The sequence below is a fragment of the Equus przewalskii genome, chromosome 2 (genome assembly GCF_037783145.1).
Source record: "Equus przewalskii isolate Varuska chromosome 2, EquPr2, whole genome shotgun sequence".
Classification (NCBI taxonomy): Eukaryota; Metazoa; Chordata; class Mammalia; order Perissodactyla; family Equidae; genus Equus; species Equus przewalskii.
In genome coordinates this window covers 25,368,049-25,388,173 of record NC_091832.1, presented here as the reverse complement: position 1 = coordinate 25,388,173, position 20,125 = coordinate 25,368,049, and the positions used below count along the sequence as shown (strand labels likewise).

Here is a 20,125-nt window from a genome sequence, read left to right as displayed (position 1 = left end):
TGTGGAAAGCATAATCCCAATTTTAGAAGGCAGAAATTAAATAATGAGGCTAGAATGACAGATACTAAACATTAATATTGTTTTTTTCTGACATGAAGACTTAGGGTGATTTTTTTTCTTTGAGTTTTCCAATTCACCACAATTTTCAGGAATAAATAGGTGTTATTCTAATAAGCAGGAGAAAATGGCCTATTAAAAATAAAAAGACACACAGTCATGTGTCCCTTAACAACGGAGATGCCTTCTGAGAAATGCATCATTAGGCAACTGCATCACTGTGCACACATCCGAGTGCGCTTACATAAGCCCAGATGGCACAGCATGCTACACACCCAGGCTCTATGGTACTAATCTCAGGGGACCACCATTGTCTATCTGGTCCGCTACTGACCAAAATGTCGTCTCATGGGGCACATGACTATATTTAGTTTTGCAGTTATTATCCTTTCCCAACTCAATTAAAAAGCTCTTATTCCTATAAGTTAAAACAGATATAACAGGTTTAAGATTTATAACCAATTCAACAGATGTTATAAATAAGCAGTCTGAAGAACTAGTACCTCCCCTTTGATGGCAACTTAACTGGTAAGAGAGCCAGAAGTGATCTGAGAACGGTGCTTAGCAGGTTAACTATAGTATGGCAGAAAGAAAATTTTACTGTCAGTATGAATACACACTTTGCCACTTGCCAACTAAGTACCCTTAACTGGACAATCCTCTAAGCAGTTTTCTCATACGTAATACCATGATCTCACCTAGTTACATGCCCAAGGACCTAACACATAAAAGGCATTCCACAAGCACAGTGAAGTCTGAGCCTGAACTCAGAGAACGCATAAGAGGGAACTCGCCCATGCACAGCATTTCTCTATCAGGAGCAACATTACCTTTCAATCATATGCAATAACTAAAATTCACACGACGCTGGAGTACATTTTGTTTACATTTACCTGCTGCTGCCCTTGCTGAGCCTGTGGGGTGGTTTGCTGATTAGCAGAATTAGTTGCTGCAGCGGCAGCAGCGGCTTGCTGCTGGAAAAGACTGGCAGGGTAGACTCCCCAGGGCGTAACTCCGTAATACTGGTGAGGGACCACAGCTGGGCCTAAAAACAGCAAGAGTAAGGTAAGGAAGGTTAGGCTAGTCGAATCATCTCATGGTTTCCAAACACTACATCTGACTCAGCACATCCTACTACAAAATATTAACTTAAGTATATACTGATTCCCTCTAGCTAATCATGAATTCTGTTTCTTAAATACAGAAAATATTATACATGATCCCCACACCAAAGTCTTCTAAAGTCAGTAATATACTCCAGGACTAGAGGAAGAAGCTAGCAAAGGACAAAACACCGCAGATACTGAACGGGAGAATAAGTGATAGAAGCTCGAGGGGGTGGGCTTAAGGACAGATGGAGGACTTGCCCTTGGTCAGGAGGAAGGCAAAGGCATGTTTTTCCTCTGAGAAAGAAAGGAGAGAGGATAGATACAGACAGGGAAATAAATGGAGAGTTTATGTGCTGGAAGTGATGGAACACAACAAAAGATGACGTGGTACCCTGCTTTCACTGGTGAAGATGGCACCTGAGGTGACTGATAGGGACAGGGGTCCTGGTGCTTCATTACTTCCAGAAATAATAAGATCCATCAGTCTTCTGACAACAAAACCTCAACACTCCACTGAACCTCCACTGCTCAATTCTAAGAGGCTTGGTTTTCCTATTTCTACTTTTAAAGTCACAAAAGGTATTCAACACAACTACCTTTAGATATCGATAAATGAAATTTTACATTTAAGCCAAAGTTGAAAACAAATAGAAACAAAAAATATATAACATCTTGGCTTCTTACAGACCTGCTGAGTACCCTAAACAAAACTAAGCATTTCGCTCTAACCTAAATTATCTGTTCACCTTTTTTTTAAGAATTTTTTTTTATTTTTCCTTTTTCTCCCAAAGCCCCCTGGTACATAGTTGTGTATTTTTAGCTTGGGGCCCTTCCAGCTGTGGTATGTGCGATGCCGCCTCAGCATAGCCTGATGAGCCGTGCCATGTCCACACCCAGGATTTGAACCAGTGAAACCCTGTGCCGCTGAAGCAGAGCGTGCGAACTTAACCACTCAGCCACGGGGCCGGCCCCTCTGTTCACCTTCTTGAGCAGCAAGCTGCAGCTGCAGACTCTGCCACTCAGAGGAGGCAACAGAGAAGTCACAGAGCTATGCAGCAACCTGGGTGTGGCAGAAATCTAAACCATAGAATTCTCTGAAGCTGGTGGCAAGAAACACCAAGGCTGCATATTTGCGAGCCAAGACATGTGCTCAAAGCCAGCTCCTCACATCTGCTGAAACCCATCTCCACTGAGAACTTTCTTAGTTAAGGGAGGGTTTAAAACATGTGCACCGTGACTGAGTAACAACCATGCCTTCCAACGGACTTCCAAAGAGTGTTTCAAACCCATCTATCTCACACAGGAGCTAATCCTACAGAAACACACACTCCAAAGCAAAAGAAACTGCACGTTTTTTGTTTTCCCATTTTAAGCTTCTAAAACACAAATAAGTCAAATAATATCACTGTCCAAAATTGCTCTGACATTCTCATTTGGTATTTTCTGTACCTGTGGGCTTAGCCAAGATCAAGCAGCTCTGTTTATTAGGGTGCCCACTGGGAGACACCACATCTGGGTGCAAAATGAAGGCACTGCTTAGAAAAGCTATGCTGCAATATGAACTAATTCTTTTAACAAGCAAATGGGTTAAAAATTCTGAACTTATCAGAAGCTGAAGAGTCCAAAAACCACACCTGCAAGTTAAAATGAGTGGTGAGCCCCCAAACTCATCTGACTAGTGTTTATAAAGCAGGGTGGGTTTGGGTCAGTTAAAGAAAAGAACGAAAGAGAAAAACAACACAGTGCAGGGCCCACCTGAGCCTCAGTTTTCTCACCTGTAAAATGGGTGCAATAGGTGTAGGAGGGTTGCCACATCTATCGTGAAGGATTGGTGTGCAACCTGCAATGACATTCCCAAGCCTCCCTCAAAAGCCAGCAAAGCCAACCTCCACTGTACACGGGCTACGGTTCCCATACACATTCACACCAGCTTTGACATCTTCTCAACTTGCCTTGCTACTCTGTTCCCTGGTCAGGCGGCCTATGGCTGAGTTTAGGAAAATACCCAAGGGCGCCTCATGAACTGAGCTTGGTTCATGAGGATGCCTGCTTCAATTCCTACGTGATTAACACCCCATGAGAATACGCAGTTTCACAGTCTGGGTAGTTAACATTTCCAGTTCTAGGTGAAAGCCCTCAAGTTACTTTCAGGCTGGCTGACATGATGACTACAAAAAGCAAGATTTTCATCGCCAAACTGTGATCTCAGCAAGAACAAGTGTGTCATCCCTAAGACTGGTGAACTGTTTCAAATAACATGTAGTAAGTTAGTAGAGGAAGAAAGTACTGAGAAGACAATTCAAGGTAACATGGACAACGTATCCTTTGGTGACGTGCATGACCTAAGTCAAATCCCGACGCTACAATGTTTAAATCGTGTGGCCACAAACCTAACAGCTCTCTGAGCCCCAAATTCCTAAGCTGCAAAATCATCCAGTAACTTCTATGAGAGAAAAAGCACTCAGCACAATGTCTGGCAGAGAGTTAATAAGAGTTCAATAAATATTAATGGCAGTTAGCAAGGATCATTCTGGTAGGAAGAGCATTCTATATCCGCCAAAGGCAAGGGGCACACAGAAACTATACTACATATATTCCCATTACAACCCACGCCAAAATGTGAACAATTCTAAAGAAAATGAGAAATTCTATACTGCATTTGAGTTCATAATTACAAATCGCATGTTATATAATAAGTGAAATCTTACAATAATACTTGGTCATGATTAACATGACTTGGAGGGCTCTGGCCCCACAGAATATTTACTTTGGAAGACATTCAGTTTCTCCTAACATTGAATTCAATCTACCACATATTTATAACCCCACTATGGTGACAGCAACTGTGTCACACAGAGTCAAAGAACAAAAATGCCTACCCTTGAAAGAGTTCAGTCTCAGGGGAAATACGCTCACGTATACATACAGAAGCAAATAAACACAAAGCGCTAATAAGTAACAGAGAAAGAACAGGGAAGGGTGAGTAAAACAAGGCTTTCTAGAAGTGACAACGCCAGCTAAGAAGTTTCCTAGGCAAAGAATGGGAAACGAGGGGCTGGCCCAGCGGCATAGCAGTTAAATTTGTACGTTCCATTTTGGCGGTCCAGGGTTTACGAGTCCATAGCCCACACAGAGACCTACACAAAGACCATCAAGCCATGCTGTAGCGGCATCCCATATACAAAATAGAGGAAGATTGGCACAGACGTTAGCTCAGTGACAATCTGCCTCAAGCAAAAAGAGGAAGATTGGCAACAGATGTTAGCTCACGGACATTCTTCCTCACACACAAAAAAAGAACGGGAAAAGAGTTTACTACAAAGGACTAAGGAGACCATAGGGTCCAAAGACACGGAGACCTACGCCAGTGTGGCATCCGCAGCAAGCTAAAATCAGTTTAGTATTGCTAGAACGTACGATGTGAGCCAGTTTGGAGGGGGAGAAAGTGGTGGACGTGTACAGACATCATGTACAAGTCACGGTGAGATTCCTATACATCACGGGTCTCCATCCTCGCAAATTCTCAGAATGTCACGGCAGCTTCTTAAAAGTACTGATCTCAAAGAACAACAGACCACCACCATCCAGGTAGGTTGGAATGACCAGCCACGTTTGATAATAACTGCAGTATGTTATATTAGGATGGATAAGACAGAAATCAACGGCGGGTTTAAGCAGAAGGGTGAAAGGGTTAAGATTTGTGTTCGAGACAGTTTTCTTGAATAACTTAGCGGGGGTGAAGGAGTGGGGAGAAGCAAGGAAATTAGGAACACGTAAGAGAACAGCTGCAAAAGCCTAAGTAAAGAGTATAAGGACCCAGACCACGGCTGACTAGAGGTAGGAGGAAGACCTGGGCAAGGGGAGAAATTCCCGAAATACATATGGGCAACTGGTGGTTCCGTGGATCAAAAATACCTATACAGAAGGTAGCTGATTAATTTGCCTTTGAATACATTCAAGTCTGAGGTTACAGCTAAGCAGAGATATCCAGCTGGCAGGTAGATGTCACTGGAAATCAGGAGAGAAATCTCCACGGGTGACACAGACGTGTGAGAGTATAAAGAACGCATGCCCATTAGAACGACATCTTAGCAGGCTGAGCAAACCCCTCCGCAGCAGAAGGTCTCACCTAGCGTTGCTGCTGCAGCCAATCCAGCTGTGTAGGGGTCCGTCCCCGGGGGAGCAGCGCTGATGATGTACGGATTGGGGACAAACGCAGCGGGAGCTAAACCTGCTGAAAACACACCTGTCAGTAAAAACACACTTGACTACAACTGCAGCCCTACAGAACACCTACAGAGTTTGGCTTTCATTCCAGGCTATAGGTGAGGAAAAAAGAAAAAAGAGAACATAGGACAGGTTGAGAGTAAAGAGAAACTGTAAAAGATAAAATAATCCCTATGCTAAAAATTATGGTGACTTTATCTATCATCTCTTTGTTTTTACCTTTGCTAAAGAATTACAATTAAAACTGTTCTGCAGTTTTAAATTCAGCACAATTTTTAAAAGACCATTAAAATTATAACAGGCTAAAATAAAGCAATTTAAAAGACTTTGTAATGGGATGGAGGTAAGAATTTATTTCCATTTAAAACAATATTCCACGCAGTTTTCCTCAAAGAAAATGTATGAGTATTTGTAAAGACTACCATCTATAATTACAACCATAAATTAAACCAGACCCAGGCAAAGGCCTTCACGCCTGGCCTTACTGTGTCTAGGTTGGAAGCACATCTTTCCTTGCACAGCATACCACAATCCATGACTGGCAATCTCCTTTCTATTCAACCATGTCATGTTGACACATCAAAAGAAAAAAAATTCTACTTCAACTTATTGATACTTATAGCACTTTGTTTCAGAGACTTTAAAAAGGTCAGGGGATGGAGGGGGAGGTGTAAGCAATAAAACAAATATATGTACATCAAAATATTAACAATCACTGTACGAAAAGAGTAAAGCTATTTTAAAAACCAGCAATTACATGAGAACACTTTTTAAAATTTTTAATACATGCTGCTTGGAAAACGGATTTATAGGTTCCATTTGCTGCTTAATAAGATGAGAAGTTGATACATCCACAGCCTATACAACCCCAACAAGGACAAAATTATTGTTATTTAATAGATTTCATCTAATCTTACCAACAGAGTGGATGCTAGTCACTACTGTATAAATACTCTAAACCCAGGAACAGTGAGACAGAACAATAGCTGGACACTAAGAAATCTTATGATTTGAGGTCTAGAAGGTGTGCCAAAAATAAAGAACATGGCCCAAAACAAGTGAACAAGAGAAAGAGGCCATGTACTCTGAGGGATTGTGTGGCTTTCTATCATCAGTCCACGCTACGGGGTTTCAGAGCAGCCAGCTACCCTAACACGGTGGCCGCCCCTATAACAAGGGAGCCACAGACTTACCGATGTGGGGCTGATGAGCAGCTGCCAGAGCATACTGCTGCTGCTGAGCCGCTGTCAGCTGCTGGACGGCAAGCGCGTTGGGCCTCTGGAACAGCTGCGGTAAGAGAAAGCCATGGTGAGGTTAGAGAAACTGTCTCACGAAATAATTTCAAAACCTCTCTGAATAAAAACTTCTCTAACCGCTCGTTTAGGCACGATACTTTAAACAAAAATGTTCTCATGCTCTACTCCCTTACCGTGGTATTGAGAAGCTTCACAGTTCTGCTTTCCCCTCTCTCCCTACTTCAAGTCGGTGCACCCCGTTCCCAAGTGCTGACTACTTCATAGGTTACACATCCTCGGAACCAAACATACATATAAATGCCTAACGGCTCTCAACAAACCAGAAAGTTCTGCCTGTCCTGAGGCACAGTGAAAAGTTAAATGTACTACAAGATGACTTACCATGTTGCCCCTACTGCCATTATCTCCCCTCAGTTCTTTCAAGACCCCCACAAACACTTTGAATTAATCCTCACCTGCTCACATTTTGGAAAGGAAAATGGAAAGTACTCATTTCATCCTCTGGCTGCCTCTTCTTGGGAAGATGATATTGAATACCTTCCTCAACTAGTAGCTTATTATAATGAGTAAACTCAACAACTGCCCAACTTTCGGGAGCTCCCGAGTTTCCTAGGATACCTATCTTCATATGTAGGAAATAAAACAACAGAAATACAGCTGCTATTAACAAAATTTGGATTATGAGTTCAGACCTAGCACACTTCTTAGTTCCCAAGAAACGGAAAGGCGTTCAAAGGTCCTGACACTAAGAATATCCCAAGATTCTATCTGAATACAAAGTCAATCATTCTCTCATTCATTCTACAAATATTTATGAAACAAACAATACCTGCTAGGCACTGTGGAAGGAACGGGGGATACAACAGAATAAAACGTTCATACATTTTAGTACGAATAGTATTGGTACAAAGAAAGGGAATGCCGGTGACCTGACTGTGGATTGCCTTGACGTGCCTCCTTCCAAGGAGTCATACTGAAGACTTCTTTATTTGCTGAAATCGGACTGAGAGCACTTACTGAAGGGACGGCCCCAGAAAGGACCTTCAACCTACCTGCTCTTTCTAGAGAACTTTTCAACAGCTCCGCTGACGTCACTAGATGATATATAACAGACACCATGGATCTTGAATTACAGATGCCCTCATAAAGAGACCTGATTGCTTCAGACATTAGGAGATAAAGTCATTCCATCAACTCAACTTAATTATCGTCACAACTGGACTTTCAATGTTATCCTAGGCAGTGGAAAGACTTTATCCCAGGATTTGGCTACTTGATGAGTAGACTGATTTTAAATAACAAAACGTGAATATTTTGAACATACTTGCCAACTTCACCTTTTACTTCTCTTTCTATACACTCATTTTCCTAAAAGTGAAAGTAAAATTAGGCTTTACTTTTACAGTATGAATGTCAAAAGTTAGCATGTACAGATTTTAAAAATACTTTCGAGTTTTTTATTTTCAAAGGTTAAAGAAAAGAAAAACTCCATTATGATGCTGATAAAAAGATAACACTGGGGCTGGCCCCGTGGCTGAGTGGTTAAGTTCGTGCGCTCCGCTGTAGGCAGCCCAGTGTTTCATTGGTTTGAATCCTGGGCACGGACATGGCACTGCTCATCAAACCACGCTGAGGCAGCGTCCCACATGCCACAACTAGAAGGACCCACAACGAAGAATATACAGCTATGTACTGAGGGGCTCTGGGGAGAAAAAGGAAAAAATAAAATCTTTAAAAAAAGAAAAGATAACACTACTTTTTAGGCACTGATTAAATATCAAGTCTTCCAAAGAAATACTGGAATCTACTGACAATATATCAAGGGGCCGGCCCCACTGCGCCGTGGTTAAGTTCAATGTGCTCCGCTTCAGCGGCCTGGGTTCAGGATTTTGGAACCCCAGATGTGGACCTACATCACTCACTGGCAGCCATGCTGTGGCAGTGACCCACATATAAAGTGGAGGAAGATTGGCACAGATCTTAGCTCAGGGTTAATCTTCCTTAAGCAAAGGAAAAAAAAAAAAAAAAAGAGGAAGACAGGCAACAGGCGTTAGCTCAGGGCAAATCTTCCTCAGTAAAAAAAAAAAAAAAAAAAAAAATCAAAACAATTGCTCACTCCAGGAAGGTGGCCAATCAGTATTATTTGGTAACTGTGATCTTGTGATTTCTGCCAACTTGGTTTCAAATTTCTGTTTTGCCTAAAGGACAGTGTCGTGTTGTATTCCTACCAACAGATGGCAGGACACCCGAGAGGGGCAGCCAGGAGAGAGAAAACAAGTAAAACAGTGGAAAGCTGTTTATAAAATTTTCCCAGGTTGTAAAAATACCTCATAGTTCCACTAAATATCTACTATCTCTTCAACGGGTCTCTGGAATTTTCCTAGCCTAAATCCTTTTGAAATATTTAACATGTCAGACATTGCTCATGCTAGCCTCTTTCCTCTATCCTTCTTTGCTCTGCTGCAAATAAAATAACTCATTTCATTTAACAGACATTTTTTTGAACACCTATTATTAGCTAGGTGCTGTGAGGTGGAGATAGGGAAACAAAGATGGTGTAGTCAGAACACAACTCTTAATGTTATCTTGATTTATTAACCAAAAGCAGTATTCCAAAGCCATTCCACTTAACTTATCCTCGCTTTGTTTTTTTTGTTTTGTTTTGTTTTGTTTTCTTGCTGAGCAAGATTTGCCCTGAGCTAACATCTGTTGCCAATCTTCCTCCACTTGCTTGAGGAAGATTCACCCTGAGCTAACATCTGATACCAGTCTTCCTCTATTTTGTATGTAGGTCACCGCCACAGCATGGCTGCCGACAAGTGGTGTAGGTCTGAACCTGGGAACCAAACCTGGGCAGCTGAAGTGGAGTGCACCAAACTTAACCACTAGGCCACAGGGCCAGCCCCTTGCTTTGTACGTCTTTAACATTACATGTAACTCGTGTGTATATGTATTGCATCTGTAAATATACAAACACGTACTGTATGTGAATACCATAAAAGTAATCATTCTGGGGGGTTGGCCCTGTGGCCGAATGTTTAAAGTTTCATGCACTCCACTTTGGTAGCCTGGGTTCACAGGTTCAGATCCCAGGTGCAGACCTACACCACGCATCAAGCCATGCCGTGGCAGTGACTCACATACAAAATAGAGGAAGACTGGCACAGATGTTAGCTCAGGGCTAATTCTCCTCAAGGAAAGAAAGAGGAAAATTGGCAATGGATGTTAGCTCAAGGGCAAATCTTCCTCAGCACCAAAAAAGAAAGTAATCATTCTGCATCACATTAGTTTGTGGCTGTCACCACCATGTTACCACACTTTGAGAGTAGGGACTATTACTTTTAACTAAAACATCCAGGCCCTACAAGAGCTCCCATACATCTTACATTTGAGAGTTGATTAATATCTCAGTGATTATGGTGAATAGAGAAAGAATTATTTCCTTGAGTGCATTTTCCAGTAAACAATTAACAAAAGTAAATTATGTATCTACAGCAGGCAGATTTGATTACAGCATAGATTACAGCAATTCTGGCACATTCTCTTTATGTAAATGGTTCAACAGTAACTGGAAATACAGGGTATTCAAAACAAAATTGGATAATTGGTAAGTAATGGATTCCAAAGGATCCTGAAAAACTCATATTAATGCCATCTGCTGGGCAAAGCACTGAGCTCTGTTAATATTTTCATGATTTTCACAAAGCAAGCCAATAGTAATGGAGAAATAATACTGTGAGATTTGGATAAAAATGCTTATTTTAAGGTCAGTATAGTGACAAATGTGCCACTACTGATTACAACTTACTTGAGTAAAATTCCTAAGTTGTTCAGGAGACTGAATGCAGGGGAAAATATACCAACTATTTCAAGCTAATCAAGGTTCCTAATAAGCAATATTGAAGGCATTAATTTGGGAACGACATAAGCAAGCTGGTTTGACTCCCTTCTCTGTCTCCATATAACCTTACAAAATATACTCTGCAGGACTTTTATTCCAGAAGGAAATCTGGGCAGTCAAAACCACTCAACATACTGACTGACATATAGCTGGCATCTCATAAAATATTACTATTGTTATCAATAATAATTGTTGGCATAAAAACACTGTTGTTGAGTTTTCGGAATCTGGAGGCATAATATATAAGTATGGGGTTAACAAAAGTGAAAGCCTACTCCCTCCCAAGAAAATGTACTGCCAGCCCTGGGCTTTTACCAACTTAAAGCAATACACATAGTGGACAGAGGATAAGAGCATAGACTTTGGGGCCAGAAAGGCTGGATTCGTTATCTCAGCTCCAGTGCTGACTTCCTGTGTGACATTGGACAAGAGAATCTCTCCATGCCTCATTCTCCTTCTCTCTCTAATGGGGACAATAAAGATACGTCTAACTCAGAAGGCTGCTGTAGGTATTAAAATTAATGCACATAAAGCACTTAAAACAGTCCCTTATGTGTGATGTTCTTGCTGATGAATGGGGAGAGCGCCACCACAGACACACAGCTCTTGCGTGAGTCACCTCTTACGGCTCCTCCTCCAACAAGGCAGCCCCGATGTGGCAAGCAGAAGGCAAGACTCTCCTGAGACAGTGTTAACATCAAATCCCAGAGAGTTCATGAGCACCAACTGCTGTCAGCAGTTCAGAGATAACAGGGAGAAAAGAAAAACCTTTTGGTTTTTGTTGTTGAGTACTTTTTACAATACACTCCATGCAGAAAAACTATGAATGCAGTTGAATTTGAAGGTCAGACAACTCCATACGGCAAAAGGCTTTGTGTTTCTAGTCCTAGGTCCACGGGAAACAACCTGGAGCCAGAAACCCAAACAAACGTTCACACCGGCTTCTAGCCTACGACCTCCAGGAAGTCTCTTAAGGCTCCGTGTCTTCATTTTCTGATCTGTAAAAATATAACACTTGCCTTACCTCATGGGGCTGTTGTCAGGATTTATACAGAAAAACACTAAAAATATTACATCAATGATGGGACTATAAATTATTAAGAAAAAAGTGTACCTTGGAGCCAGTCCTCAGTACATGAAATTTGTGAAAGTTTGCCACTGTTTCAAGCTTCCAGATCAAAGTCCATTTTTCACCAGGTTATTTAAACAAGTGCAATGGTCAACTAATGATTACAATGACTTTTGGTTTGACAGGTACATACAGAGCATGCTGTCAAATTTGAAAAAAAGAAAAATTTCTTCACATTTCTTTAGCAGATGAAGAATCTGACTCCAAAATAAATGATTTCTAAATAAGGTGAGAAAAACAAAATATATCCTTCCGCCAAGTAAATTACTATCTTTTGAGGAAAAGCATATCATAACATTTTGGCAAAGTCAAGGAACAATAAAGATAAGCTTCAACTGACCAAACTGCTAACTAAGGTCAGAACTCAAACGGTGACTCTACACATGACACTAAGAGAATAATCTTCCTCTCATCTGTAAACTGAAAACAAAAACATTAAATACTTATTTTAAAACCATGCACACACTTGGCCTCCTAAAAGTGGCATTTAATCACTAACACACTTTTAAAAGCAACGCACGCCAAGATCCTCTCTGATCTGAGAAGGGCTGTGAAGAAGTGAATATAGTACTTCAATTATGATTTCCAGAGTGTTTTTTCTTTGTTAAAATTCATGCCCAGCAGGTGAGAGTTTTCGTACACCAGTATACAATGTTGTAAAAACATGCTACATTAGGCTATTTTTAGATGAACTGATTCTAAATAAACATCAACAATTAGTCTAATTTATACAAATATTCTGGATTTGTAATATAATGAAACCTAGTAATAATTTTCTAAAATATACTTATATAGAATATTAAAAGAATTAAAATAAAGAATATTACTCAAGGATCATAACACAAAATGGTATGAACACATTATATATGAACTGTTCACTGTATTTTTCAGGATCAAGGAGAAGACAAAGAGAGGAAAGTGAGGAAAAGGGGAGAATACTCCACAGATATCAATGCGCATTTCAAATTACCCTAAATTAGGGGTTCTTAAACTCTGGATCTTTGTACTTGGGATAGGCAAAATTATCTTTACTCTCATAAAATGTAGCATGTCCTTCAATTGTGATTGTAGTGAACAAATCAGATTAACATTAGCAATACATCTGTGACCCAAGTGCCAACAGACATCACATATTTTCCCGTTACTTTACAGTTGTTAGACATCTCAAAATCCTGGTTATCCTCATTATGATAGTTAGTACACCTAGTTCTATTTCATGCATCATATGATAAAGAAGCAAATACATCATTATAAATGTGCTGTTAAATATTTTATAGCTATTTTTATTTAATTGGCATCCTCTGTAATCCTACTTACACTACACATTTTAAAACATTATTCTGAGAATTCAGTCCAGAGATTTCACCTAACTGCCAAGGGGTTCACGGCACAACAGAGGGAATCGCTGCCCTAAATAAATCTTAGAAAGGTGACGTTTACAAGTAACCTCACTACCCAAAACCGAAAGTAACCCTAGCTACCATTAAGTTTGTAATCAACTAAATGAAAATTACCTTTTCTGTATTTCCAGGCTGCTCTACATTATGTATCTCAATATAAGCCCATATGAAGTTTTATGAAACCAATTTACTGCACCAAATCAAAGCCCTTATTAAAAAGAAACAGAACACAAGAAGGAATTACTTATTTTGTCAATTTCCAAACAAGATCCCCTCATAAAACCACAAATAAAGCTGCCCTATCAATTGTAGCAAATAACTCAAAACCAGAAAAAAATGATAGTCTTTGACACCCATTTAAGAAAACCAAGACAAAACAGCAGAATGTACAGGAAAATTCTGTGCCACACTAGATCTCCGGCTCTAGCCTCACAATCATTAATACTGACTGGGACTCAGGTCTGGCTCTCAAGGCCTCTGTGACCTGGACTCGATAACCAAACGCACCTCTACTTCCTTTTCCCCTTCTCCATGCACCTTCCACTCTTGCCAGCCTAAGACCACACCACAGTCATGTCCATCTCCATAGCTCTGCTCTCTTAACTGCAGCAATACAGACTCCACTTGTCTTTCAAATCAGGTCCATGCAACCCTGGTCTTCATCAAGCTCTCCCCTGTTCTGGTAGCATTTCTGACCAACCAACTTAGCACTCAGGTCCTCAACTGTTCCACAATTGTTTCACGTATGACAGCTTTACTATGAACACTAGCTCTGTTCACTGTGGGCAGAACCGAAGGTTCCTGGAAGGACACAACAGTCAACAGTTAACTGATTAACATGAATAGAGAAATGTCTAAAGCTGCTGATAAACCAACACTCAGCACAAATATTAAACCATGATAATTAAGTCATTCCGTCTTAAAAATATGTCGCTCTCCATAAGGCAGCAAAGTCAGTAAGACACACAACACTATCTGCGAACCTCACAAGTCACCCTTCTTCAACCTCAACTACGCCTGGGATGACTGCTTCTGTACTATCTACTGAATATGCACCTGTTAATTTCTAACTTTAATCCTTCAGGTTTACTATTTCCTCCACTGGAATTTCCATTCTCTTCCTGGTATAAACAAGTCTCTCAAGACACCACTCAAGATCGCCTCTTCCGTAAGTCCGTCCTTCCTGAGAGAACAGAGTACACTCGGGTCTAAGGTTCCTAGGACATGGGCATGAATGGTCGCATCACTTGTCAGTGAGTACTTCCTTACACTATTTAAATAACCAAATAAGTCAGAATAACTAAACTGAGAGCCATGGGGGTCGGGGGGAGCCCATTTCAATCAAGAAGATATTCTTGGCTACAGGTGAGAACAAAAAATGCAAACAGAGGTTATAACCTGCAGTCCACAGATCTGTGATCTCCCTGAAGTTATCCACAACATTCGGTGGGTGCCAAAAGAATTACGTACATTTTTCTGATAAGAGGATCATGGCTTCTATTAGGTGGCAACAGAGGGCCGTGACCCTAAATGGTTAAATAGTGATCCAGGAGGCAGATTTCCTCGATCTGATACAGGTCTAGTCGTTTGTACGTGGGGCACGAGGTGGCGGACTAGGTCCATAGGACTCGCGTGTTACAATGCATGCTAACCCTCCAGGAGCAGCCTCCAGACCTCTTAGGAGGCTGGTTTCAAATTTTAGTTTTGAGAAGCATATTAAATACAGGAGATGTTCGAGATATTATAACAGGGATATGGAAAAAGTTCCCTGAAAACTTGGTCTGCTAAAGCGAAGCAGAGGACATAGAGGGGACAAGACCCAGACCTTACTCAAGGAGTTTACAGTTTAACAAGGACTATTAGCAAATAATCGTAACACAAGGCAGAATATGGTGACTCCTTTTCTTAAGGAAGCACAATGCACTACAGAGCTCTAAGGAGACAGACATGGCAACTTTTTGATTTGGAGATCAAGAAAGGTAACAGCATTGGACCTTGAAGAATGAGAACAATTTAAATTAGTAGAAATGGGAAGGGGTATAAAGTGTGATGAAAAACAAAAGGGTAAGAAAGACTGGAGGGATAAAAACCTAAGAACACCAATCTCCAGTAGAAAAAGGACCTTTCCTTCTTAACAACTACTGGCAAGAGCCTTTGAGAGGTTAAGGGTCTTGAAGATACTTGGAGTCTTGAGGCACTGGGTCCCAGGCAGGCTATCAGGGTGCCGAGTACTAGAATGTGTCAAACAATCTACTCAGCAAAGTAAGAATCAGGGGCCCATGGACTAAAACAACAGTGACCACATCATATGATGGTGGTACATCTTTCTAACAATGCCCCTATGTAGCAGCAACAAACGCGTATAGGAAAAGCCAGAACCCAACAAGAGTTTAACTTTCAAAATAATAACATTCACTTTCAAAAACTGCTGAAATGAGAGACGTGGTGGAAGCACCCCAGGTTTTATAAACCTGAGTGGGTGCTGTTTTTAATGTAATTGTGTTAACTACTTGTAGGTATGCAAAAGTATATTTCTGTCTGAGAATCTAATAATTGTCCAATCTCCCAAAAAACTGGTAAAATTATTCTGAAACCAGAGACCAGTAAATCAAATGAGAATCCCAACTCTGGCTATGAACTAAAGAACAATTAAATGAAAGAGAATCAGATTTTCATCCATAAGAGGTTGAAGACAAACACTTCTTAAATAATAAGCAGAGGATTAAAAAGGGTGAGACTGAGTACAGAAGAACCAAAAATGGCCAGAGTTCTAAGAGCTGCTGGGGAAGTTCAGACAAAGACAGAGCAGAAAGAAACTCAGGTAAAGAAAGAATCGGATAAAACTTCTTAATGTAAGTAGGTTAGAGGACACTAATTAGGAATAGCCTACACTGACAACCTCAATCGAGAGAGAGAAACTAGCACATTAACATTCAAAGCTGGACAAGTTGAAATCTACACAGGAATACTGTGTCCCTATATTTGCTGACGTGGCACAAAATATTTTGCAGTCTAATATATCTTCAGCACCTGAAGCGATTTCTGGCTTCACTCAAAACTGCTGTTTTGAGGATTATGTGCAAAGAGGCAAAACAGTGTAAGAAGACTGTTTCACAGAAAGTCCAGTCTTACAAGAGGTGGGCACACCCACTGGGAACTACAGAAGAACAGTGTGCACTTTTAGTTTACTCTCAACAAAACCTAACACATCCATCTGACACTGAGCGCAGGGCGTGCACATCGCATCATCCCTTAAAGGGATTGCTTTTGGTAAACGTCACCTGGTTAACTTTATTACCCAGTTGTCTATCAATGAAAATGCATTTAAAATCAGCTATTTATGACAACTAAAGGGACAGTATGCTACAACTGGTCTCCAAAGACCACAAGTCAATTTCCTCCCATAGATAGAGAATTTCTCAACTTCAAAGCGAGATTTTAACCTTTCAAATCTACAAGTTTTATATTTATGTTCTAGTCCAAAGTTAAAGAGTATGAGAAATTCATGGCCCATCAAACTAATTCCAACAAGGGAGAATTAGTGGAACTTAACAAGTTTAGAAAGCTACCTGCCTCCTTTTATAATTCAGACAGATGATTTTCCTTTTAAAAAAAAATTAAACAGAATGATCAGTAAACCCTAGAGTTAGTCATACCATGCCTTCAAACCCAGAAGGCACATTTACAGTATTTTCCAGGGATTTATGAATAAAACAAAGAGCCAAGTAATTTCACTGTAGATTTTACGTTGAGTGATTTGTATGTGTGTGTCCTCTAATCAGTCTAACTCTTTCAAACGGTACCAGGTATGTTTGTTATCTGCAGTAACTCACTTAATTAAAAGACATGACCAATAAGGCAACCTAGCACTGGGTCCCTGACAGTGGTAACAGAGAGTTTACTATTTTAAAAACAAAACAAAAACCGGTAGCATCACAATCACATTAACCTTCAAAGAGATGAATCTGGCATCCAAGAGGATTATTACAAGAGGTAACACCACCTCGTCCACTCCCCAGGCCCTGGGGAGAGAGAGGAGCCAAAGGAATTTCACAGAGAGCAGGGTGGTCTCTCGCAAATGACACCTCAGCTTGGGAATGAGCTTCTTGAGGGGATGATACAGAAGCTGTGTAAACCCCCATCACTGCTGGGTTAAGAAGGGCTGGCTATCAACAGCTTAAAATAATGCCACCCTCCTCCCATCCCCCGTTCTTAGTTACTTGAATAATGTGCTGGCTGGAGGGAGAGTAGAGAGAGTGACAGAGACACACACAGTACCTGTTGTTGAGAATTGTAGTCAAAAAGTCCCACAGTTGCTGCTGCTGAGTCCACAGGTACCTGCGTGCCTGAATAATCAAACTGAAGAGGCTCCATGCCCACATGTTCCATGGGGTCCAAGGGGACACTCTGGGACTCCATGTTGGAGAAATCCTCCACAGGCTTGGCACCATTGGTGCTGGTCAGCTGGGCTAAGCCCTCAGAACCATTCTGGTTTGGACCCAGAAGATCCACTTCATTAGCAGAGTTCTGGCAATTACCAGGGGTACGGCTAAACAGAGAAAGTAAAGGGCATTAAATCTTATTTTGAGCGGGGAGGGACACTACAGCAACCCAAGTTTAAGGACAATGTCCTTGACATAGCTTATTATCAACAGTACTTAAAACTTTTTCTACAAAACAACCAGAGACCCCTTATGGTGCTTACATCTTATATCCTATGAAACGACTCTTCTATGGCTGTCTTCCCACCACAACCCTCCCCTTACATTTACATTACCTGCTATTAATTTACAATTTCTTTCACAAATGGGGCCCAGATTTGAGGAACACTGAATGAACTGGAAAAATCACTGCCTGTGGCATCTATGAACCAGAGATCCCAAAATGCTGGTAGTAAAACAAGCCCCCAAAAGCAACGTCTACTTTTTAGACATAGAGCCAATGGAAAAAGTAGTTTCTAAAGGGAAATTCTACATCTGAGAATGATCTTGGATTTTTAAAAGAATTTTTATATAGGATAAAAAGAATTTTATGTATTACTGGGTACTACCGGCCAATGCTAAAACTGTCTCCCCTTTTCCCCTTCTAAGAAATCAGAAGACGTAGACCATTATGAAATAGTACAGAATAAATTATCTAGGATATGCCCCTGCTAAGGAGACAACTCTAAAAATGAAAAGTAATGTGAGGATATAATTTAACATCTAAACCAGGACACTCCTAAGAGAGGAAAGGGCACTATTAATAAAATATCCTGAGACACAGGTATAAATGAGCACTGCCCTACGTAACCTGGGCCACATGGCCACCCTACGTAAAAGCAGTGAAGGACTACAGGATCCCAAATCAGACTAATACGATATAAAATTACATTCCGGTCAGGGCAGTGTAGCCTGTGACTACATTCCACGCCTTTCACTCCTAAAACAAATCCTGTAACTGGTACAAATTAAAGCTATTATTGTGTTCCTTGACACACACACACATGCCCTAACACCACCACCTGCCCCAAAGTTAAATACCACAAAACACAGCAACAGGCTGCTTGAGAGGCTACCCAAACTCATCCGAAAGACTTCAGGTAAATGAGTATTTATTACTCTGTGCCTCATGTTTCTTCCCAAGACTGTAATTCTTTGCACTCACAAGATACAAAAACTAGATTAGGAATACCAAACAACTGAACATTGTTCTACAAACGATGATCCAAAGTCTATTTTAATTTTGGCTTTGGTATATATTAAAATAAGATGTGTGTGTGTGTGCGTGTGTGTGTGTTTAGACACACACATATTAGCTTTAGACTAACACTAAAAGATTAAATTCTCTACCTGTACATCACTGACCAAGGATTTTTAGATTGCTCAAATTATATAACCATCACTAAAGGCTGCCTACATAAATGAAGAATACTTGTCAAATGTGGAAGACAAATATCATTTTAATAGCGCGTGTATTAAAGTATAGGGTAAAGCCTGCAAATCACTCATGACCAGAGACGAAATGAGAGGCATCAACAGGACAAGTCGTCTAAGCTGCATCTCTGGTTCTTCAAAACGAGAAAAAATGATACCTGACCCACCTAGCTCAAAGGGAGCTTATGAGTCCCAAACAAAATAATTCAGAAGTCCTCAAGTGTTTTTCCCTCTACTCTAACATGCCAGAGAGAGATGACACACTTCCATTAGTAACCATGGTTTCTCCCAAGATAGTGACATGGGAGAAACTTGGCGAAAGTCCCAAGGCTCCCAGCCCAGGTGATTTTGATATTGGAGAATCACTGAAATGATCTTTATGGCATCATTCTGGAAATTACATAGCCCTACTCAAATGCAAACCCTACTGATTTGGCAAAGCATTCACAGCTCTTAGAAAATTCCACCTTGCCAGTTAATTTACAATCTTTGTGGTATGGCCTACACTAGACCCAATTCTCAAAAAGGACACATAAGGAGGGAAAAGGAAAACTAAAATCAAAACAAAACTAAATCAAAACAAAAACCCAGAGCCCCCATTCAAAAATCAGAAGCGTAAAACATACAAACCTAAAATCTTTGACGTCTGCGTCAATGCCATTCTGCACTGGTAAACCATTGGTCTTGTCCACCACATCACCCTCCTCCTTCAAATCTCCTAGCTTATCTCCATCAAAGGCACCCTTGTTCTTCTTTTCACCTTTGTCGTTTTCATCACTGTCTGCATCCCTTGGGCCCTGTTTGAAAAATAGCTTCAGCTTCACTAATCATCATCAACTAATAATAGTGGGCAACCACTGTGGACAGCAGACTACACTAGATGCTAATTAGAACAGGCTAGTGTTCATGCCCTTTCAAGACATTACAATCTAATTAACAGACAACACAGAGGCAGGAACACTGCAGAAAGTCTTGCCAAATGGGGGAGACAGACATACATTTATGTTACAGAGTTGAGGACAGTCTTACCAAGCCCAATGTCCCACCACCCAATTTTTTTCCTTTCTATCCAAGGCCCAGCCACAACTTTCTCTCTTGCTGCTACTTCTCTACTCTCAAATCTAACTATAT

At 40.7% G+C, this 20,125-nt stretch overlaps 1 protein-coding gene across 50 annotated transcripts in view; it reads right to left on the bottom strand.

Moving 5' to 3' along the window:
• The window catches only part of PUM1 (pumilio RNA binding family member 1), a 122,649-nt gene that overhangs the window by 41,350 nt on the left and 61,174 nt on the right, over positions 1-20,125 (bottom strand). For 27 of the 50 annotated variants that reach the window (XM_070596299.1, XM_070596313.1, XM_070596350.1 and 24 more), the window contains 5 exons: positions 19,625-19,791; positions 17,358-17,628; positions 6,587-6,680; positions 5,296-5,397; positions 951-1,102 (listed from right to left, as the gene is read on the bottom strand). In XM_070596299.1, coding sequence (XP_070452400.1) covers positions 951-1,102; positions 5,296-5,397; positions 6,587-6,680; positions 17,358-17,628; positions 19,625-19,791 — 786 coding nt within the window. Of the gene's footprint in view, positions 1-950; positions 1,103-5,295; positions 5,401-6,586; positions 6,681-17,357; positions 17,629-19,624; positions 19,792-20,125 lie in introns of all 50 variants that reach the window. The other 23 variants (XM_070596293.1, XM_070596234.1, XM_070596250.1 and 20 more) reach the window with 3 other exon arrangements.